Source organism: Leuciscus leuciscus (genome assembly GCF_965113295.1).
Source record: "Leuciscus leuciscus genome assembly, chromosome: 6".
NCBI classification, from domain to species: Eukaryota; Metazoa; Chordata; class Actinopteri; order Cypriniformes; family Leuciscidae; genus Leuciscus; species Leuciscus leuciscus.
In genome coordinates this window covers 19200773-19225603 of record NC_138730.1, presented here as the reverse complement: position 1 = coordinate 19225603, position 24831 = coordinate 19200773, and the positions used below count along the sequence as shown (strand labels likewise).

Genomic DNA, 24831 nt, shown 5'->3' with positions numbered 1-24831 from the left:
TATTTTTAAATCCTACCAAAACAAGTTGCATGTAGGCTATATAATTTATATAATATAACATTTTTATTTCTGCTTACAGATGTCTCATCCGAAGTAAAATTACTCAACAATATTAGCCTACAACTAATGTAGTTAGTGCAGTTTTTCTTTTTCTTTTTTCTTCTTTTTTTTTCTTTTTTACAGATACCTGTCTTTTTGGAATGATCGTGCTATTTTGTTTAAACAAATTAGTGCCAATTACAGAAACTAAGATCTTTCTTTCAGACATTAATTCAAATTATGATGAATTTTTATTATAGCCTATTGTTGCTTTGTCTTCTGGTTCTGGGTAAAATTCATCTTCACAAAGCCACAAAACCTAATTTCAGGATGTATTCTGCTGCTGTGTAATCCCTTTGTCCCTCATTTAAAAATAGCCTATATCAAAACCTCTCAACATCAATTTCATTATGAAAAATATCATTTTTTCTCAAAAAAAAAAAAAAAAGTAGCATACAAGGGAGCACACCCATCGTTAGATGTCACTGTAAGCAAATTCCCATCTTCATTTGAAAAGTTTTAGGGAAACTGACACGAGTCACGAGTCTCGACAGAAACATGAGTGTCAAACATAGTTTCACTTGGGCTGAGAGTGTGGTTGAGGAAGTAATCGTTTTAATTTCAAATGAATCAGATGCAGCATTCAGGGCTTCGCTGCACACCTGTGCCGTTCGTTCACTCAGCACAACACATCTGAGCTGCACTTGTGTGAGACCACCAGGTATAGTACAAACAAAACTACACCTTTTTACTTTAATGAGGTGTCCCTGTCAACCGTTTTGGCGGGGTGCCAGGTCACGCTTCCTCGTGAGATTATTCATTTTATTGTTTGTTTGTTTATTTTTTCAAAATGGTCTTTTGTGGTATCATCCTCACATGAATGTTGGTTCATAACTGCAATGAAGTAATAACCATTACTGGTTTATATTTTATATTATTTAAGCACCTGGCTGGAACCTTATCAGTTTGACAGAATTCTCTTCTTCAAAGTGCCATGGGAAGTCAATCTAACTTCACTTGACATTTTTTGCTCTAAAAGTGATCGGGCAGACCAAAGAAGTCGTTGGCTGAATCCGAAAACTTAGGCTGGCCGCACACTTGAAGATTTTAAGTCTGATTTGCAACCGTGTAACTGACTTTTTGTCCAAAAAATCCTCAATTGTGTGGTGTCATTACGATTATCTGACTGCTCTCGATCGCGTTGGAGCCGGCGCGATCCCAAATCGTACATATCAATTGCCAACTTAAGAAAAGGAAAATAAGGGACAATCGTGGTTCTTTATAAGGGACACTCAAAATATGTGTAACCTACCACAACAGTGTAGCCTAACTGTCATTTCAGTGTCTGCAGTTAAGTGTGTTTATAAAAGGTTCTCAGATATAAACACATTTGTTTTGCTTAACCTATCAATGCACGATTTAATCCTAAAAATAATTTTAACGTCATATAAATAAATGTAAAGTGTTACACACAAACCACCATCTAAAGCTTTTGTAGCATTATACTACCGTTCTAAAGTCTAGGATTAGTAATAATTTGTTTTAAAGAAATGAATAGTTTTATTCAGCAAAAATGCATTAAATGTGTCAAAAGTGACAGTAAAGACATTTTAATGTTGCAAAAGCTTTCTATTTCAGATTCATGCTGTTTTTTTTAGTTTTTTACTTTCTATTCATCAAAGAATCCTGAAAAAAAAAATCACACAACTGTTTTCAACATGGATTTGTTTGCAATATAATGCATACACAAACAGATGTTCCTGTCGCATTTTACTCGCATACACCTAGTTTGCAGAACAAATGAGGCTAAACCGACAAACTAAACGCTCTCGTGGTGTCTGCCGTTGCTAAGCAATCAAGAGCCGCGTTCTCCAGGATGATGAAGTTTCAGCAAAGGATAAATGGATTTCGAGCCCTTGCATTAGCTCTACTGCTAGATATATTTATGGAGTTGAGCAATAAAAACCCCTCTCTGTACAGCTATGATCAGCTGTTCGTCCATCTTGGCTGAGCTTTCATTACGGAAAGGCCAAACCTGATCGGTTGGTTCGATGTCACATGACCTGCTTGCGGCATTCTGAAAAGTTTAGATGTTTTCATCTCGCTCAAGCGGGAAGGAAGTCGACCGGAAGTTGAAGCCGGCCGTGTGCCACCATCTTGTAGCAGAACTTCACCTGCTGTTAGCATCCCATTGACTCCCATTCATTTTGGCGTCACTTTGACAGCGAATAACTTTACATCTGAGGCGTTTGAAGACTCCATTTGTCCATTATTTATTTCTAAAGAAACATGACAATGTATAAAATGCTCCGTTACCTTGTAGCTTACGTTATGGCCCAGTAAAAACAGTTTTTGTAAAAGTAGGCTAACGATTGCGTCATAACCACACGACTCTCTGTCGCACAGTAGAGAGATTACCGTATTGACGGGAGGAGAAGCTCGCGAGCAATCGGGGGGACGTGGAGGCAAAATGACAAAATAATTAATCAGAATACCTAGCAAAAGTTTCTCCTGCTCGTAGCTCATGGACACCTCCTACTCACGATCTCCGTCTCTGCAAGATTCGGAAGGGAATGATTCAGATTTCTCATGCCACAGCCACTAGAAGACAGACGGGTCGCTCACGTCACATCTACGTCGTCAAGCTCGGTTTGAGTCTGCGCGTCAGGAACGGAAGTCCTAAAAAATCGCTGAAAATGGGCTTCACTTGCCTCAATTGAGTTCCAATGAGATGACTCTGTCCATTTCTTATACTGTCTATGATCTCGCTGCGGCCTGGAAAAAACGAGTGTCGCAAGGGCGTTGCTCTCTATTTGAGCGTGCTTGTAGCATGTCTACATTTAAAAGGCCCCTATTATGGATTTTTGAAAATGACCTTTCATGCAGTGTGTATAGCTCTAAGTGAATGAAAACATCCTGCAAAAAGTTTTAAATCTGAAAGCACACCATATATAAAGTTATTGTCTTTCAAAAGTAAGAGTCGACTCTGAGTCAATTAAATTAATTGTTTTTCAAATGAGTCATAAGTCATTTCGTTGTGACGTCAAGACGAAACTGGCGTATTGCCCGCCCACTTATTGCGCGCGCAGACACCAGGGAAAACTTGAACCTCAAACCTGCAGCTATGGATACCGGATAGCATCATGTCGAGAAGACGCTGTGCTCTTCAATGTGAAGGTAAAGCCAGTTTTTTTCCACTTCCCAAGGACGAGCATGTGAAGAATCAGTGGTTAAAATTCATCTTTACCATGATTTCACAGCAGTATAATCCAAAACTTTTACTGTGTTCCCTTTATTTCACTGACGACTGCTTCTCAAATCCCAGAGTTCAATGCAGGCTTCGCTCGCATTGATATGGTAAAATCAACGTCATTGTTCGTTACTGTCTTTAGTTTACGGTGTAAGAAGCCTCAGGACAGCTGACGTTGTTATGGCAATGGGCGTTTTTGTTTTCTACGCGCGCTGTACGTGGTAAACCAATCACAACAGACTGAACTGTCTGGCCAATCAGAGCAGAGTAGCTCGCGGAAAGGCGGGATTTAGAGAGATTGATTCATCTGACGAGTCGTTTGAGAATCATTGAAAATGTGGTGATGTGCAAATGTAGGCTATATTATGAGGAAATTATACCGTTTTTTAACCTTTCATGCATGTAAACCTGTTGTAGGAGACTCCAAAACAACATTAGGAAACTTTAAAATAACAAACTTGAGCACGCAAAAGACGCAACATGTGAAGTCCCTTAGTTAGTGGTTAGATCAGCGTAGCAGTCAATAAACGGAACAAGGGAGGTCACGTACAGGACAAATCATTTAGGCCCAATATATGGGACCTCCCGGCTAATACGGGACAGTTGGCAACCATAAATATCAAACATGTTTGGTGTTTATGTCTCTTGATCGGGCTGCCTCTGACATGATACCCGCGATAGCCAATGAGAGCGAGCAAGCTTCACAAACTGGATGTTGTGTTCTTCTATAGACCATTTAAAGTAGGGTTGTAGGAATAGAAATAGGGTTGGTATTAAATCCAAAGTTTCCTCATTTAGGAGCCAGCCCAGATGGAATAGTTCATTGCAAGTGCTACACTTGAAATAAAATGCCCCTTAAAGTATGCAAATATGTCCATAACTGATGCTATCAAGAGCAAAAACTTTGAGCTTAAACAGAACCATGCATACTATGCACAAGTTTAGGTGCAGTGTGTGAACTCAAATCATCTTACTTTGTCATTTGGACAACAGAGCGTTCAGAACGTAGAGTTCTCTGAAGAGTACTGGGCTCAGATCAGAACAAAACTGGACCTCTTCTACAGACAGCACATTCTCACAGAAATTTGCACACACAAACTGAGGAAACAATTTCTGATCGTAGAGACTTCATGTTTGTGTAAAAGTAGGCCTAAAACGTGTCACACAGTGCTCTGTCTGTCACAGGGTGTTTCATCTGAAGGGTGTAGACTTAAAAAGGCACCCTGGTGAGCAATGGTTTTGTTCAGTGTGTTCAGCATAATCCAAATAAATGTGAAATCATACACATCCTTCTAAGTAATTTGTTAAAATTGATCATTTTGAAAGTGAAAGTGACACGTGATGGCCAAGTATGGTAACCCATACTTGGAATTTGACCTCTGCATTTAACCCATCCAAGTTAATGCACACACATTAGGAGCAGAGTAGTGAGTAGTTAACACACAGACACTGCAAACGTGGATACACACACCCAGAGCAGCGGGCAGCCTTTGTGTGGCGCCCGGGGAGCGATTAGGGGTTAGGTGCCTTGCTCAAGGGCACCTCAGTCATTTCCCACCGGTTCTGGAATCGAACCAGCAACCTTTGGGTTACCAGTTCAACTCCCTAACCACTAGGCCATGACTACCCTTTTTGTTGTGAAATACATTCAGTCAATTGCAGGACAACACATTTTCTCATTAATAAACAATTGTTTGATTATTGTAGATAGTTAGAAAAAATAAATAATTAAAGACCAAACATAAATCCAATAGAAATCTATATACAACAGATATACATAATTTTCTACATAATCATTCAATAACAAAATAAAAGGTTTCCAACCACTTGTCAGTGTCTGCTGTCTAATGTATTTTTTTTTAACCGAATTAATGAATTGTCCAAATTAGATCATGCAGAACAAACCAATAGAATTGTATCTACAGTTGCCACTGTGTCTTTTGATCTTCGCTTCACCAAGTTTATGGGGAGCGTTTGTCGCAAAACGCAGTACTTTTTAATGCGGCCAATAGCTCTTTCCACATGAATACTCAACCTTGACATTTGACGTGACACAGACAATTATTGTCCTGAAAGCTGTGTCTTTCCACGGGTGGTATGAGTAGCTGGACTCCTTTCGCAGCAAAATACTCAGGGAAACTGAACCCTCTGTCAGCCATGACAATGTCTCCCTCTTCCAAAAGATCAATTAAACCAGATGATTTTGTGATTGTTTTGTCACTGGCTCTCCCACCCCAAGACTTGGAAAGGAATGTGATTGACCCTGTTGGACTGATACCAACCAGGAATTTTATGGTGTTGTGGGACTTATTGTTGGAGTATGTCATTGTTCTTGCACTGAGTGATGTTGGGGGGCTTTTGAACAGGGAAGGGAGATTATTTGTAATATCTTCCCTAGAAGGCCAATGAATTAGAGAGCTGAAACGCTGTGTCATTACGGCCAACCAGTCATGAAATATTGCAGAGATTGTATGGCAAAAAAACACGTTGGATGAGCGAAGGCCAGTGTAGAAGTGAATGATTTGATCATCGTTTAAATCCACATCAGATTTCAGTGTTTTCCTCTCAAAGGTGAAGAGTTTTGACTTTAGGCTTTTCTCTTGCTCTTTGTAAGATGTGTTCAGTTTCTGCATATCTTCAATATCACTGTCTGTTCCAGCAGACATATCATTGAAGGACTTAACTTCTGTTACATTTATGTCCATGTCCTCTACTTCCTCAGTAGGCTGAACTCCAATGCTTATCTCAGAGACCTCTGATGCTCGTCTCAGAGACCTCTGATATCGGTCCATTTTTCTGGAGGTGTCAGGTCTGTGAGGAAGCTTTGATGGTATGTAATCTGGATTTAGAGGATCATCTGATGGCTTTCCTAAAGACAAAAGTAGAAAAACATTATTGGGATAGGTTATAGCTTTCACACATCACTGGTTGATACTGTTATGTTGAGTATGTTACTGTTAACATTCTGTTATTGTTTAATGCATTAGTGCATGTTGGAATTAACAATTAAACAAGCTTAATAAGTGATGAAAAGGCTCTCCCACGTTCACTTTGTTTATCGTTATCTTTTGTGAAATAGGCTAATGCAGTTAGCTAATGTTACACAATAAAACATTATTGTAAAGTGTTATACACTGCATCTGTCAGCTGAATAGATAGCTAGACAACTAATGTACGGCTATTTTCCTAATTACAGCCCACAGAACATTTAGAAATGAAACGGAAATAGAAATCGGTCTTATTCACTGCAAACGTATCAAAACGCTAACGTAGCTATTTACATGCTATCTACATATGAAAACAATGACGGAGCCACACTGCTAGCTCAAATAATGATTCATCATACTTAACTAGTGAACGTAAAGAAATACAAATAATTTAATGACAAAAATGTCGTTTACTTAGCAGAGATAAAATGTGTGCCAGCTTTCTCTCTTCACTGCCGCAATCCAGGCGTCACGTTGTTTTTTGGTTTTCGGAAATCTAAACACTTTGATTTCCGAGAGCAAGTTAGTTCCGGGTCTGAGAGAACATCCAACCACCGAACAACATGCTCCTAATTTTAATTTTGACATGTTTTATTCTCATGATTAAGAAAATTATCGTACAATTGCCGTAAATAAAGCGCCTCCCGCCGTTGTTTCGAATGTGCGCGCTAACTAACCGGAAACGTCTGAGGGCCAAACATGTCAGTTCCTTACATCTAGAACTAGATGTACCGCATGGCGGTACAAAATATGACCGCCGCTCAGGCCTGCACTGGCTTTCCACAAAAATAAATGACGTGGAGCAATTTGGCTGTATTGCGTGTTTATGTATACCAAAAAAAAGTAGTAGTATGTGCATGTCTGTCTGTGTGTGTGTGTATGTGTGTGTGTTTGTGTATGTGTGTGTCTGTGTGTGTGTCTGTGTGTGTGTCTGTGCGTGTATGTATGCGTGCGTACATGTGTGTGCGCGTGTGTGTTTGTGTGTCTGTGTCTGTGCATGTGGATTTGTATGTGTGTGTATGGGTGTGTGTCTGTGCGTGTGGATGTCAGTGTGTGTGCATGCTTGCGTTTGTTTGTATTCCTGCATGTGTGTGTGTGACAGTATCATCCTAAACCAGCAACCCTTTGCTCAACACCACCATCTACAGGCCGATGAGTGTACAGTCACTAAATGTGCACATAAATGAATTTATTTTATACCCCCTCATGGATGAAATTCTACGAAACTTAGCATACCCCCAGAGGATGTCAAGTTAATCATACACATGAAATATGGTGCAGTTCTGAACATCTCAACTGAAGATAGGGGCGATTAAAGCAGAATAATATTGCATTTTCATTTTTTATGGGAGGGGCGCAAATCACAAATGAGTGATTATGGGCTAGGTTGATGTGGGCCCTTAAGACCAACATACCATAAAAATTTCTTCATCCTCGGTGCCACGGTTCAGGTAGTTATTTAGGAAAAACTGCATTTTTTGGGTTTGGGGGGGCCCAGCGCGGAGGGGGGAGTGGCCCCCGGGGACCAAACGAAATTTTTCCGTAAAAGTCTAGTGGGGCTACATGCCCACCAAATTTCATGTTCCCCGGTGTTTCGGTGTCCCTGGTATCGTTGACGAAAAATTCAGTAGATGACGGAAAAAAAAAAAGAAAAAAAACTTTGACAATCCCTATATGACCGCTTTCACTAGCTACGCTAGCGGCGGTCATAAATAGCCATTGAAATGGTCTATAGCTGAAACTTGGCAGTCACAAACATGCCTCAAAAAGTGGAGTATTGAGAAAGAAGATAATTCATATTATTTTTTTCTCCTTTGTTTTTCTTCCCGTAAAACAAAACTCACGCCAGAAGAACCAGCTGCCGACGTCAATCGTCCTCCATTTCTTTTTCTTCTCAAATCATGTTTGATCTTTCGAGTCTCCGTGAGATCTGTTACTATAATCGACAGGTGTGTGGTCTCGCTGTCCGGACGAATCTTCTAGTTTGTGCATCCGGAGGATTATAATGCTAAAATTCAGTAGTGTGATGCATAATATAATTAGCATAATGCTAATTATGTCTGTGGTCTCCCACAGTTTTAAAATCGGTTAAGATTTGAAAATCGTCTAGTGTGTCCCAGGCATAGGCAGCTGACATGTTGATCAGCTGATCAGGAGAGAGTTGTCTCAGAGAGTGATTTGTTTATTTTGTGTTGAACGCACATGCGCAACATCCCATAGGTTCTGTACAGGAAACAGAAATGGGCTACGACCGAAAACTTAGGCAGCTGATTTGTTGCCGCGTAGCCATATCAGGCAATGGCGTTTGGACACGACAGTACCTCACGAAACTGATTTTGGACAAATTTCTGGGGCAGCTGAACGGGTTAATGATCTACAGCAAAACAGAGAGAAATTTGGTGAGAACTAAACATATTTAATTGCTACAATAGTAATTTCTTCCTGGAAATGACATCACAAGTGATAAACGTTGGTCATAAACGTACATTTACACAAACTGACAACCAACCGCAACTTTCAGATGCCATCTACCTTTTTTAAGCTTAACTTTCACAGAATGGATTGCACAGGATTGTGGGATATCAAAGGCAGCGAAGGATACATGTCAAGTCAAGTCAAGTTTATTTGTATAGCGCTTTTCACAATACAGATTGTATCAAAGCAGCTTCACAGTATTAAATTAAAATAATACAACAAAGTTTGTTTCAAGAGGAATTTATTGATTGATAAAATTAAATTAAATATCCCCAAAATATCCCCAACTGAGCAAGCCAAAGGCAACAGTGGCAAGGAACCGAAAAACTTCATCAAGTGACCTAATGGTGTCCTAAAACTCCATCAGGTGACCTAATGGAGAAAAAAAAACCTTGGGAGAACCCAGGCTCAGTCGGGGGCCAGTTCTCCTCTGGCATTTATGAGCTAGAGGCCGGATTGTAGTTTGAACTGTAGGATTATATGAATGCCTGGCTGAAGAGATGCGACTTTAATCTAGTTTTAAACTGGGAGAGCGAGTCTGAGCAACGAACAGTATCAGGAAGACTATTCCAGAGTTTTGGAGCCAAATGTGAGAATGCTCTCCCTCCTTTGGTGGTTCTGGATATCCTAGGTATGACCAAAAGCCTTGAATTTAGTGATCTTAAAGAGCGCGATGGATTATAGGGTGATAAAAGATCCGTTAAATAGACTGGAGCTAAGCCGTTTAGGGCTTTATAAGTCAGTAGCAATACCTTATAATTAATACGGAACTTTATAGGTAACCAATGCAGTGATGATAAAATCGGTGTTATATGATCATATTTTCTTGATCTAGTAAGAACTCTAGCGGCGGCATTTTGGACTAACTGCAGCTTGTTTATTGAGGATGCAGGACAACCAGCTAGTAAAGCATTACAGTAATCCAGTCTCGAGGTCATGAATGCATGAACTAACTTTTCTGCATCAGAAACTGATAGCATATTACGTAGCTTAGCAATGTTTCTAAGGTGGAAAAATGCTGTTTTTGTAACATATGAAATATGATTTTCAAAAGACAGGTTGCAATCGAGTATAACACCCAGGTCTTTTACTGTAGAGGATAAAGTAACAGGACATCCTATGATGTTAAAGTTGTATTGTGCGAGGTTTTGTGGGCGGTTTTTTGAACCGATAAGTATTACCTCTGTCTTGTCTGGATTTACATCTATGGTTCTTTTCCATAACTCGTGATGAACGAACAACTCAGATCCAAAGACTTGGGAGGTGAACTAAAAACTACTGTTTCCAGTGCAGACTGCATAGCTTCAGCCTATGGGGCTGTTACGTGACAAGAGAAAGTACTTCCCATCACCATTCCGCAGTGCATTGTGGGATTGACAGCAGACCGGAGAAAGTGTAGAGAGCGGCCGAGAGCATCAAAAGGTTGGCCAGTTCTCAAAGGTGCGTGTCCACTTCAGCGGCAAAACTCCACTCACTGCCGCTGACGACGCTAAAACACCTCTGCTTTGGGGTGTGTCTGTAGCGAGTGTGTTTAATCTATGCTTTTTCATCTCACGGGCAATATAATCATCACAGATCATAGACTGTAAAAAAAGATGGACGACACACCTTCACTCTCTTCCATTGTCGTAAGTGAAGCCGCCAGTGTCCCAATATGGCGCTGACATCTTGAGTCTGCGCAGTAGTGACTTGGAGCCCGAGTCTGCGCAGTAGTAAGCGCGAACTGGAGCCGCGATGTAAAGGCCCCGCCCTCACTCCCGCAGAAACGGTTAGTACAGTTTATGTAGGTGTTAAATAAACAGTTATGGACATGTAGAAATTAAAGTTTAAGTTCCAATCTCCTCCCGAAGATCCCGAAAGAAGCTGTCAATCTCCGCTGTCAATCATGACGTCACATCCCCGTTTTTATAGCATCAAATAACTTACTAAAACCAAAATTATTTAAAGAACGAACACTTGAACTAACATCAGCGTGATAAAACTGCCTAAAATTACAGAAACTATGTTTGGAAAAAAATTATTTGAAGTGTAATTTGATTGTTTAGTTTGTCTCACGTTCATTACATTACATGGAAAGGGCGGGGTTTATGATCTAAACTGCATTGAATCACCTGGGGGCGAATGAGGCGCTTTGGCTTTACTTTTCAGGACTTGCGTGGCACGCTTGTCACAGATACATGCGATTAAAGTTGGAAAGAGGCAAGCTTTATTTCTAAATGCATTTATTTCTAAGTAAACATATGAAGAGTTCAGATGCAAAAGCCTCTAAGTGCCATCTGACATTTTCTTCTAGAATGGTCATTTTTATCAAGCTCGTATATTTAAGTTCAGTAATTTGACTTAAATGACAATGAATAGGTAATTTGCATAGCCATTTAAGTGAAATTACTGAACTTAAACATACGAGCTTGATAAAAATGACCATTCTAGAAGAAAATTTCAGATGGCACTTAGAGGCTTTTGCATCTGAACTCTTCATATGGCTCCATGCCAGTGGGAACGCACTGTAAGTCTTGGAGTCAAGTCAAGACGAAAAGAACGCATGTTGCCCTGGTGAATTTTTTTGGCTATTTTGTGTTTTTTTTATCCTAGGTTTTTCACTCGATCGCAACCAAACCAGTGCAGGAAGATTCTCTGGAGTCTGATGCCCAATTAATTAGCCCAGACTTTGGAGTTTCATGAGCCCTGTAAGACTGGAAGAACTGGAAGAAGAACTGATTATGTAATTGGCATGATACATTTACCTGACATAATAAATTGTTACATTTGGATTTATTCTGACTTACTCTGAAGTTATTAACTTTAGTAGATTACGTTGTATCCATGGTTACCGCAAAGCTGAGTCCAGGGTGAAGTACATACTAGATCTCAGGTTAGATGGAGCATGGGGCACATCTGGTGAGATTCTAGATTCCTGACTAACTGCTTGACTTTAACTAAGTTGTTATGCAGTCGCATTACTATAGGGGGCTGGATAAAAATACTATTGAGGTAATAGCAGGCGTTGGAGGGTCATTATCTTAATATACTAGCCATAACCTCTGGTTATTGTTTGGGTTTTAACTAAGTTGTTATATAGGCGACTATAGGGGGCCACATGGGTACTTTTTAACAATAGCAAGTGGGCGGCATTGTTGAACTGCTTTAGCCATAACCTCTGGTTATCGATCGGACTGGCGAGTTTGTGATCGTGGGCCCGCATAAAATTAACGGCTGGTGCGAGGACCCTGTGCGACTTTGGCACCCGAGTGAACGAGGATAATAAGAGTAAAAAGTTAAATAGAATAATCAAATGTGCTGCTAAACTATTGTATAAATGACCAATTACCAATTGGCATTCCAACCTAAATTCGTGGTCGTGATAAAATGGAGTCAGATAAAAGTTTAATTGGAATTAAATTACTTTGCCAAGCTGAAAAGACAGTAACAAACAGTAAACCTTCACCCGCTTATTGGAAACTATCGTTGGACCGATTGGGCAGGCCCAATCCAATCAGAATAATTGTAACATGCAGATACCTCACAGAGATGAAGAGAAGTCCACACCTCAGGTCATTATGATCATAAACAGTTTCAAAGACCAGGGCAGGGGCACCAAAAGCCAAGTACTATGCTTGTTTAACTACCAATACAGAGATCAGGAGCTAGCAGAAACCTCCTAGAACATTCGCTTAACATAATCATTCATCTGATGTTATCATCTTTACCTTAAATGGCTAATACACATTTATATCCCTTTAGTTTTCATGTGATGTTATGTCAGCATGTAGAATCAGCAGATCTTAAACAGATTGTTAAATGTGTAATTACCTTGAACATTAAAACACTTCTGGTGTGCATCTTGAGACAAAACAATGGCACTGACATATTTTAAGACATGTCAGTGCAAGTTGCTCAACATTCTGTGAATCTCCTGGTACTGCGTATACAGCACGAGTTCATGCTTTCATTTTGCATGCTCTATACGCAGAAATGACCTTTTATGTGCATCTGATATGCACTTTGTTTAAGCATACATATGATACTATTTCAAATTAACTAAATATAACTTTATATTCATAAAAAAAATTGTACATATCTGTTTTCAACATTGATAATAAATGTTTCTTGAGCAGCAAATCATCATATTAGAGTGAATTCTGAAGGATCACGTGACACTGAAGACTGGAGTAATGATGCTGAAAATTTAGCTTTGCATCACAGGAATAAATTACATTTAAAAATATATTAAAATAGATTTTTTAAATTGTAATAATATTTCACAATGTTACTGTTTTTTTTGTTGTTGTTTTTTATCAAATAAATGCAGCCTTGGTGAGCATAAGAGACTTCTTTTAAAAACATAAAAAATCTTACAGATCAAACTTTTGAATGGCAGTGTATGTCTTTCACCAGAAAATAAATGATCAAAATTCAAAATTTTGGTTGAGTTGACACGGAATGACCCAGTAGGCTTTATAGGGTAATTTCTGAAAAAGTCATTATTGAAAACAAAACAAATGACTTTCCAATGTCACTATCATCATATCTACTTTGTCTGAGCATGTTTGTCAAATTTGCATAGAGATCATTATCATTATCATTAAGATCATGCATTAAAGGGTTCACCCAAAAATGAAAATTCTGTCAGTAATTACTCACCCTCATGTTGTTCCAACCCCGTAAGACTTTCGTTCATCTTCGGAACACAAATGAAGATATTTTTGATGAAATCTGAGAGCTGGCTCACTCCTCCATAGGCTGCTAGGTAATTGATATCTGCCATCCCAGAAAAGTTAGTAAAGACATCGTTAAATTAGTCCAAGTGACTACAGCGACTCAACCTTAAGTTTATCAAGCGACGAGAATACTTTTTGTGCGCAAAAAAACAACAAAAATAACGACTTTATTCAACTATTCATTTTCTTCTGTGTGGACATACAACAGAGAAGCGCTGCGCTGTTACACTACGTCAACAGCTTAGGAGAATGACATAGAAGAGAAGATGGTTGAATAAAGTCGTAATTTTTTAATTCATTTTTTTTCACAAAAAGTATTGTCGTCGCTTGATAACCTTAAGGTTGAGTCACTGTAGTCACTTGGACTATTTTAACAATGACTTTACTAACTTTTCTGGGCCGGCAGAATGAAATTACCTAGCAGCCTATGAAGGAGTGACATCAAAAATATCTTAATTTGTGTTCCGAAGATGAATTAAAGTCTTACAGGGTTGGAAAAACATGAGGGTGAATAATTACTGACAGGATTTTTTGGAGAACTAACCCTTTAGGAATGTTGTTGTAAACAGGTAAATCAGGTAAAATACTTGAATAATTATGATTTACAGTTAAGACACCCGCCATTGCTTTGCTGATGTGGAACTCAGCATTTGTACATTCAATCAACATCTGTTTAAACAGAAAGGAGGTTGTTATGTGACCTTTCAGACTGAGGTAAAACTTCCCACTATCGAAAGCAGGTACTCGGACTGCACTTTTTTTTAGGTTCCAATGGTGCCGTTGCTGGAGCCGTGTCGTCCTGCACACAGAGCAGAATTGTGTGTTTGACCCCCCCCCCCCCCCCCTGCACAGCCTCATCTCTGAATAAGGCAGCCTGTGTGCTCAGCTCTCTCTCTCTCTCTCTGTGTGTGTGTGTGTGTGTGTGTGCGCACTGGCCAGCCTACCTCACCTCAGCTTTCTCAATCACACCCAAACCTTCTGTTTTCCTAGTCTTATTTGCGTTAATGTGAAGCAATCAATTTAAAACTTTCACTTCTTTTTTTCCAATGACCTTGAGGATCCATTTGTCACAATAATAGTGCTTGTAAAAGCTGGCCTTGTGTAAATAGTCTGTTCTTTTGTGGAAATATAGGATTGCAACACCATAAGACATCCTCCTTCCATCCGGCTGTGTGTCAGTGGGAGTGGCTCACGTTGGCTTCTTTGCTGTCTGTGAAAGGATACTGTCTCTTCTGAAATATAGCTTCTTGAAATGACAGGACAATTCTCACCAACTCAGCAATGACACCGCTATGATGATTTTTACTGGGGTGAGTGAGAATTATTGATCTGTGAAACTGTCAGAGTTGGTGTATTGTAAAGACATGTGGACTATCAAAGCATGATGTATGAGTACTTATTTAATTCTGTATTGCATGAATATGCATGAGCGCTGAAGGTTTTTCTCATGGTGAAAGCTAGATTTCAGTTCAATATCTCACATTGACATGGATCAGAGGATAAATGAAACAGTTACATGATTTTTGTGTGGTGTCCCTTGAGGTCTTAATAATCAAACATGGCCATTATCTTTTAGTATGTCTAATGCTTTAATGGTTTGGAGGCATGTGAACACTTAGAAATGCATTAGTGATGCATAATGGTGAGTTGTGATGTCAAATCTTTACTCTGTATTAATGCATTTGTCTGAAATAATGTAAAAAATTTGCTTTATATATTTTTATACATCATGTGCTTTTTTAAAATAATATTTTTTAATTATAACCAACATATTGGCATTGTTATTTGGCAGCTACCTAATTGCCTCTATATTTTGATAAAGATTTACACACACATATATATATATATATATATATATATATATACAGTTATTTTAAATAATAATATTTATATTTAATGTTATAACACTTCACAATATTACTGGTTTTGAAACATTTCTTGTAATTATCAATGTAGAAAACACTTGTGTTCAAATGTTTTTCAGGATTCTTTAATGAATAGAAAGTTCAAAAGAACAGCATTTATCTGAAATAGAAAGCTTTTGTAACATTATACACTACCGTTCAAAAGTTTAGGGTCAGTAAGAATTTTTTTTTTTTTTTTGGAAAGAAATTAAATAAATTAATACATTTATTCAGCAAGGATGCATTAATTTGATGAAAAGTTACAGTAAAGACATTTATAATGTTACAAAAGATTCTATTTCAAATCAGCTTTGATGTCTCTCTCTCTCTCTCTCTCTCTCTCTCTCTCTCTCTCTCTCTCACGGTTAGACTAAACAGGGACACTCATCCCTGTCCCCCGTCTCTGTATCAATGGATGCTTCTAGTATGTCCATGTCGCCCACCTCATCACGACTGAAGTATGTATCTCTGGGGGTGCTGGTACTGCAGACCACCTCCTTGGTGCTGACAATGCGTTATTCCCGAACGCTGTATTCTGAAGGTCCGCGCTACCTGGCGTCGTCTGCCGTAGTGTGTGCTGAAGTTCTTAAGATTGTTGCATGCTTGCTGCTCGTCTTCAGAGATCAAAGTGAGTTCTCTGATCTGTCTATGGTGATGTTTCATTTCAGTAAGCTCAAAACCTGAATTTTAATGTGCGAAAACCAATGTAATTATTTACTTAATCATGCTGTCTGTAATGCATTAGATCTCTGGATAGCAGTTTTCTTTTGAATCCGATTCAAACAGAATCCTCAGTCTTGTCAGAAGCTCAGAGCAGTGGCGGATAGTTTTGTATTTGACAATATTTGACTCTTAGGTTTCAGTGTTCGTGCTCTGAATCGGGTGTTGAAGGAGGAAATAATCAACAAGCCTCTGCTGACGCTGAAGTTAGCTATTCCCTCGGGCATCTACACCCTGCAGAACAACCTGCTCTATGTGGCTTTGTCTAATCTAGATGCAGCGACCTACCAGGTGAGAAAGCATCTATCCAGAAGAAGGCCCTTTTTTTGAAAGCTTCCAGATCATAAGTTTAGTTAAGGTTTTTAGAATAATTGTTATGGTCACTTTACTTTAGGGTCCAATTCTCACTGTTAACTAACTATTAACTATGACTTTTGCCTCAATAAACTCCTAATTACTGCTTATTAATAGTTAGTAAGGTAGTTGTTAAGTTTAGGTTTTAGGTAAGAATATTTAGGATGTAGAATATGGTCATGAAGAATAAGGCATTAATATGTGATTTATAGGTACTAATAAACAGCCAATATCCTAGTTATATGCATGTTAATAAATAACTAGTCAATAGTGAGAATTGGACCCTAAACTAAAGTGTTACCGTTTTTATTTTAGTTGTATTAAAAGTACACTGTGTAAAAAAACAAAAAACAAAAAAAAATTGAAAAACAAAACTGCATGCATCTTGCGGAAGAACATTGTTTTGGTTGTGCTTTGGCTTTGTGTGACTGTGCGGATGAATATCACCCTTCACAAAAGTGGAGGGTCAATAAAATACCGTACTCACCTGTTGAGTAATAAAATCGCCATCTCTACATCACTTTTATAAAATTTCAAATCCCTCAGTTCTCACCATCTCCGAAAAGCCAAGCCAATGTTGATTCTTGTTTTATTACGAGCTCTGTTGCGTTCTCTTTTTGCCAGCAGACTCTCCTCTGTTTAAAACGGGTGATTCCCCGGAGGTTGGAGATTTAGCTGCTCCATGTCAACCTTTCTCACTCGTTGTGACAACTAACCTATGACACTTCTACACTAAACACACATCAAAGTAGCCGGAGAAACGTTTCTCTATTTACAGATATGACGAGACGCGAACAGGCGAGTGACGAACGTACACAATATCCCACGAAAACCATCCCGACAGAGCTAATATAAACATACAGGCTTACCATAGTGAACCAGGGTAAAACAAAAACACATTTTGGAAGAAGGATTGATGATGTTTTGACTCATTATTTACATTTTGTACATTTTTGTGTAGTGTACATTTAATATATTTAATTGGCTTTTATTTTTATATTTTTAGTAGTGCTGGGCAAAGATTAATCGCGATTAATCGCATCCAAAATATGTTTGCATAATATATGTGTGTGTACTGATTATAATTATATTGTATATATAAATACACACATATGCATGTATTTATTTAAGAAATATTTGCATGTATATACTGTATATACAGTTATACATAATTTATATTATATATAAATATAAATAATTTATAAATAATTAAAAAAAAATCTTAAATATATACATGCATATGTGTGTATTTATATATACAAAATAATTATACACTGTACACACACATATTATGCAAACACAAACTTTTATTTTGGATGCAATTAATCTTTTCACGTTAATTTTAGTTATTCATTTCATTATGTGCTTTTTCATTTTATTTATATTTAAAATATTGCTATTTAAGTTTAAAAAAAATTTTTTTTTCAGTTTTAGTTTTACTTAAAAAATTACAACTACAAATTACATACTAACTACATGTTATTTCCAGTAAATGTATCTGATATTACTAATTAACATTTGAAATGTTAGATATATTGCATTGTATTTTCTAGAATCCTTTAATTTACATCTTCAAAATGGAGTCAAACAATCAATAATCAAATACAATAACTGCTGATGTTTCCGTGGAGGAGATTTTTGTTTATGTATGTATATGTTCAACATTCTTGAATGTTTTTGAAAGAAGTCTAACCCATGAGCAAAAATACAGTAAAAACTGTAATATTTCTTTGATCAAACAGTAATATCACTTTGATAAAATGTAATGCATAATTTCTTAGAAAAAAGACTTACTGACCCCAAACTTTTGTGATATGTCTTTATATCTAATTTACATTCCTATTGGTTTTCCAGGTTACATATCAGCTGAAAATTCTCACTACAGCCCTGTTCTCCGTGTCCATGTTGGGCAAAAAACTCGGCATTTACCAGTGGCTCTCACTAGTCATTCTGATGGCTGGCATTGCACTTGTCCAGGTAAGGGTACAGGGTAACGCTTTACTTTAAGGTCCAATTTCTTATTATTAACTAGTTGCTTATCAGCATGCATATTTCTAGGATATTGGCTGCTTATTAATACTTATAAACTTAACAACTACCTTACTAACTATTAATAAGCATTAATTAGCAGTTTATTGAGGCAAAAGTCGTAGTTAATAGTTAGTTAAAAGTGAGAATAGGACCCTAATCTAAAGTGTGACCAGATAGAGTTGTCTTGTGATTTGTTTCTCAGGTCACCTTTCTTCAAAACTTGCAACAATGGAACAGCCAGTCTATATACATATATACATGTAGCCTATATATATATATATATATATATATATATATATATATATATATATATATATATATATATATATATATATATATATATGTGTGTGTGTGTGTGTGTATTCATATATATATATATATATATATATATATATATATATATATATATATACATATATATATATATATAGGCCTATATATATATATATATATATATAATATATATTAGGGGTGACCCCGCATAGTCGAAGATTCGATGCTTCGATAGGAGGAGCCTGATTCGACTACCGATCTCACAGTCGAATCTTCGCAGAGGTGTTATGAAACGAGGATCATGCCACGTTGGCTATATGAGGGCGCTCAATGTCTGATTTCACATAGAACTACCGGTTTTCTGTCAATACGTTAATATTCAGCCTATTATGATAATGCTGTATATAAAAATGTGCAAAGAAAGAAGCTTTTAATTAATATTTTTTAACGTGCGTGAATAAATCCAAACACCCCGTGACAGATTTAAGTTTCACTTTCAATCCGTGACCGACAGAGGAGCGTCTTCGCGGCAAGGATTTAAATCTTAAACAATGCCTGGGATAAGAAAATCTAAAGTGTGGATGTACACCATCAGAAAGGATATTCTCCAAGGCTGGATTTAGCATCAGGAAAACCATGATCGCACTTCTGCCGGCCAACGTTAACAAGTTGGTTTTCCACGGGACATTCTAAAATGCTTAACGTGAAAAAAGCTTTTAAAACGCTTAAAAGGCACTTTAACGTGGCTACAGTACACACTTTATTAAGAAACCATACCATGTGCAGATAAGCAGATGAACCCAGAATATGAACGCAATGCGTTCCTCCTATAGTAAAGCGTTTTCATATTTTAATTTAACTATTTTAGGAGATTATGTCGTTAAACGTTTTTCATGTTACGTGTTTTAGAATGTATTTTATCCGCGCGCACAATTTGAAAAGACTCCAACGGACACAGACAGAGTGAACGACTGGATTTGTTCTCCCGATCAGGTAGGGTACAAGTGATTTCAAAACTTTTCCGCCGGTTCTAATTAGATTTTTGGATGCTGTGAACATTTTTAGCTAAAAAGACTGCCACTCCAGTTTAGCATTTATTGTTGTTTCTGCAGTTAAAAAGACAAAGTAGAAAATTCTGGCTACTATCGTTATTTTAATAATTTCTTTATTTAAATTTTATTTATTGATCTGTCAGGGTTATCTAATCTAACTATTTGTGACTTGTGTTTTGAATATATGTTCCCCTGCACTTTAGGCATTTTGCACACATTTGCTCCTCATCTTGTGACTTGATTCTGATTTATTTCGTTTTGTATTTTTATTTATAAGAAAGGTATATTCTGTTCTAATTTAATTCAGTAAATTAACTGTTTATTTTTTCGGTGCATCAATGTTGTGCTGTACTTAGAGCCTGCTTGCACAGGTAATTTAGCTGATTTAATTTGATTTGCATGTGAAATGTAAATCCTGTCTGCAGTGTGGCCTTTCTGGAGTTATTTATGTTATTTCTTAGTTTTATTGATCCAAAATGTTTTTATACATTTTCTTATATATCTTTGTGTGATTTTCTGTACATCGCGGCTTTGAATTGTTAAAGCCCCACCCCCATACACATGATTCGACTATTAGTCGACTATAGGCAAGACTTGACGATTCTGATTCGACTATGAAAATCCATAGGACGGGGACACCCCTAATATATATATATATATATATATATATATATGTGTGTGTATACATATATATATGTATATACATTTTATATGTATTTTGAATTTAATTGTATTTTGAATTTTAATTAATTAATTTTAATCTCATTTCTATTATTTATTTTTTAATTTTGTATACTGTTTTTCTCTGAACTAGGACCCCCTTTACCTGACGTTCCCTTTATCCCCCTATATAGAGTATACAAAAGACTCTTTCTTTGTTTCTGTTTGACCTGAACCAGCAGTGGCCGACTGAAGTCACATCATTCGCCCAGCAGAAGGATCTGACGGCCAGCTCTCAGCTGATGGGACTGCTGGCGGTGCTTGTGGCCTGCTTCTCCAGTGGATTTGCTGGCGTGTATTTTGAAAAGATCCTCAAAGAGAGCAAGCAGAGCGTCTGGGTCCGTAATATTCAGCTAGGTCAGCGGAAATATATGTACATAGAAACCACCCAACAATCCATTTCATTCCTTTAAAGAAGCAAAAACAAGTTTTTGTAGGCATTGTTTACGAGTTTCTGTTTCAGGTTTCAGGAAGTGTGTGTGTGTTTGTGAGCCACCATCCATATTTCTTTCATCACACTTGTTTCCTCCCATCTCAGGTGTATTTGGACTGATTTTTGGACTTCTGGGAGTGTTTGTGTACGATGGAGAAAGAGTGCTTGAGAATGGACTCTTTCAAGGGTACAATAATGTGACGTGGACTGTGGTGGCTCTTCAGGTACATTTTCTCTTCCTCTTCAGAATACAAACGAAAACGTCCTCACATATGCAGACCTATATGTCACATTGTTATCTGTGTTTTGTATTTGCTCCACATACTTCTGTAGGCTTTGGGTGGTTTGGTCATTGCAGCTGTGATTAAGTTTGCAGATAACATCCTGAAGGGCTTTGCCACATCCATCTCAATCATTCTCTCCACCCTCATCTCTTATTTCTTATTGGAGGATTTTGACCCTACTAGGTAATACAGTTGTTTCAAAACTCATTGATTGTATTTGGGTCTTTCTAAGGAAACTGCCATGTGTGTCGTTGAATATTCCTGTGAATAACCAAACTGTGTGTACAAGACTTTATTTAACTTTAGTGTGAACGTGTTTAAAGATCGTCCCACCCTAAACTCACACCAATGGGTGTGTCAGTGTTGTTGTGTTGAACTGGTTGGGATGCTCCAACGAACAGAGCAATGTTTTGATGTTAAATTCGCATTTATTTATTTAGCATGCTTGCTTATATCTAAGGAGACGTACGAATCAGAAGTACAGTATGTTATGTAGATTTGTGTGTGTGTGTAGATCCACACATAAGTGTTTATTTTGTACTGTTTTACTAGAGCTTTGTTTGTATGCATTTCCTGACTAGAGTGTCATATTTGTCAATTTACATTTGTGCTATTTTACATGTTCAAATTATGCCAGAACACATTAACATTTCCTTTGAACAAGCCATCAAACAGTCCTTTTATACCAGGGGTGTCAAAGACACATGAATCCGCAGGAAAACAAATCAAACATTTGTGCGCATTCATTATATTGCTAAGATATATTCATAATTGTTTATAGCTGCAACAGAGCAGATAAACTCCACTTTCCAGAAAACTGTGTTGCCTGTTGTACTGTAGCTTGCAATGATAGAATCTTTCTTTTAATTACACACACAATATGCTCTTCTCGCCTGAAACAGGACCTGTGGGTGATACAACTGTTACAGAGAAACACTACACTACCACAGTTTCCCACTTTAAATGTACGAGTTGATCACAGTAATACTGACAAGATGGAGAAGTTCAAGGGAGACGTATTACCAGTAGAAAAGTACATTTCGCAATTTACACAGTTAAATTTGTACAGCAATTTCTACACCTTTTTTTTTTAAGTTGAACTTGATTTTAATTTGCAACACTGCGTTTTTAGAAGTGTTATGTGCGAGACGCTGTGAAAGAGCCCTGAGCATAACGTCAAACTCGTCTGTCTAGTGTTTACATGGAAAAGCAGCGCAGTGGTCTGTGGAATGCAAAAAAACGTGTTTAAATGGCCATTAAAAACACGACATTCTAAAAAGTTCGACTTTTAAAAAGCGTGTATCCGAACCTTACATTTTTTTCATTCCACCACTTTGCATCTTGAGTTTTTAACGTTCACATGGAACGCATTTTTGCACTCTTCAGCTTTTCCATTGCTTGTATGTAGATATGCGCTAGAATGATGTGTTTGACATTCACTTCTTGCGTGTCGTGCATAACATGATATTCTAAAAATGTGCTGCTCAAGTTAAAAGCAGTTCAATTGTTAAGGGCCAGTTGCACAGAACATGCTTTTGCATTTAAAAATGAGACAGTAGAATGAAAAAAAAAAAAGGTTCAGAGATGTGTTTTTTTTAGCACTGAACTTGAGCACTGTATTTCTTTTTAAACCTGAGCGTTATGGTCAAACATATCTGTTTTAATATAATACAGTTCATGTAGTTTGCAAACAATTTATTAATTTAAGCAGTTATTACAAGTTGTGACTACAATATATAGAAAATTTGGCGGTGGTGCATGTTGATTCAGAGTTGGCGCCATCTGAAGTCCTGGCAGGAGTTGGCGCTCTTTCTTCAAAGGTGTTGGGCCATCTAAATCTTCGTAAGAGGCTGGATCCAAGCTGGAGCTAGCGTAATCTCTAGTTACCTCAGGATGGGCATCCCGAGGTAGAAAAGAGAAAAGCAAATGGAAAATAATTAGCGTATCTGCTTTTCATAACATTCAAGCAAAAGAGAATCATATGCATTTCTTCTGATTTAACTTGAGTACAAGTCCTGTCTTTTAATGTATGTTTAAACTGGGAGAGTGAGTCTGAGCCCCAAACATTATTAGTAAGGCTGTTCCAGAGTTTAAAAGCCAAATGTGAAAAGCCTCCTTTAGTGGACTTGGATAATTCTATACAACCAAAAGTCCAGAGCGTGATGGATAGTAGGATAAAAGATCAGTTAAATACACAGGAGCTGAACCCTTTAGGGCCTTATAGGTCAGTAGCAATACTTTGTAATCGATATGGAACTACCAGATAAAATTGGGGATATATGATCATATTTTCTTGACCTGGTAAGAACTCTAGCAGCTGCATTTTGGAATAACAGTAGCTTGTTTATTGAGGATGCAGGACAACCACCTAGTAATGCATTACAATAATCCAGTCTAGAGGACATGAATGCATGAATTAGCTTTTCAGAAACAGATAACATGTTCTGTTGCTTAGCGATGCTTCTGAGGTGAAAGAAGGCTATGTTTGTAACATGAAATATGACTTTTTTCAAATGACTTTTAACTTGAGCGCATCTGCCTAGTGCAGATTTATATAGAAAAACAATGGAATGGTCTTGCATTTGTTTGCTTAGCCTTTATCAGTATTTCTAGATAATTACATTCATATTTCTTCAGTTCTAATATGTGATTTGTTAGACAAGTTTTAGGTTATGAATTACAAACGTACTGTCACAGGGTTGAAATAATCTGAAGATTGTGGTGATAACCTAATGTCTGTGGTGGTTTTGACCTGAGATGTGAAAATATGATTTCTTGAAAGTTCAGCAGTAACCTTTTCAAATGAAATAAAAAAAATGTTAAGTCTTGAAACTTTCTGGCATAAATGGCACTGTTTCTTGGGAATGACCCACTGTGTAGAACTTCAGGAAAAATAAAGCTTCTTTCTTTTGCAGTGTGTTCTTCCTGGGTGCGATGCTGGTTATCGCTGCTACGTTTCTCTACGGGTATGAGAGAACACCCGCGGCCAGTAAAGTATAGAAGACTGGACAGGAAGTGATAAATGACATCCGGAGCGTCTGCTAAGATGCTCTGCTTCAGGTGAAGTTCAGGACAAGAGGACCAGTGATATTTTAAGCTATTATGCTATCTGCTATTACAAGATAGCACACAAAAAAAAAGAAGTGAACCTAAGATTACAACCATCCAGAACTTGAATTGTCCTCTATGTCCCATGTCATTTCATCATAACAACACACAACCACAAATGTAGAGCTATGAGACATTGTTACACTCAGCTGAGGATGTTTAAGGTCTTCATTTGATATGTGTTTACATATAATGATCTCTGTGACAGAGCTTCACAAATTCCACACGTTACAGTTTGCATATTTATTTTGTGTGCCATACACTGGTATATTGAAGACGGGATTGTTTTACTTGAATGTATCATTTGAGAACTATCATTTTCTTAAAGCCAATAAAAATGTGTTTCTTAAAATGTCTTCCTGCCATATTCTGGTAATAAAACATGTTCAGTCTCCATCATTTAATCACCGCATTTTGATTGGTGGAATAATCCAGCATTGTGGGAAATGCTGAGCTGGTGCTTAAGAGATCAGACTCTTGTGA

The 24831-nt window shown here is 37.5% G+C and overlaps 1 protein-coding gene across 3 annotated transcripts; it reads left to right on the top strand.

Annotated features, from left to right (window-relative positions):
- The first annotated feature begins 595 nt into the window (after positions 1–595).
- On the top strand, positions 596–24742 carry slc35a3b (solute carrier family 35 member A3b). Of its 3 annotated transcripts, none has more exons than XM_082173825.1 (9): positions 596–760; positions 14602–14779; positions 15743–16001; positions 16230–16384; positions 18302–18424; positions 20706–20880; positions 21062–21180; positions 21290–21423; positions 24156–24742. In XM_082173825.1, the coding sequence occupies exons 2-9, from the start codon at positions 14762–14764 to the stop codon at positions 24238–24240; spliced, it is 1068 nt and encodes a 355-aa protein (XP_082029951.1). In that variant the 5' UTR covers positions 596–760; positions 14602–14761; the 3' UTR covers positions 24241–24742. The 3 variants fall into 3 exon arrangements, with proteins under 3 accessions (XP_082029951.1, XP_082029950.1, XP_082029952.1); XM_082173824.1 differs by having other exon boundaries at positions 597–760; positions 20703–20880; XM_082173826.1 differs by lacking the exon at positions 14602–14779 and having other exon boundaries at positions 597–760; positions 20703–20880.
- Positions 24743–24831: the final 89 nt, after the last annotated feature.

Excerpts from the sequence above, each read along its gene's own strand:
- slc35a3b (XM_082173824.1), top strand. Across the intron at positions 18,425-20,702 it reads CTGGCATTGCACTTGTCCAG|CAGTGGCCGACTGAAGTCAC; the intron begins GTAAGGGTACAG and ends GACCTGAACCAG. Across the intron at positions 20,881-21,061 it reads GGTCCGTAATATTCAGCTAG|GTGTATTTGGACTGATTTTT; the intron begins GTCAGCGGAAAT and ends CTCCCATCTCAG.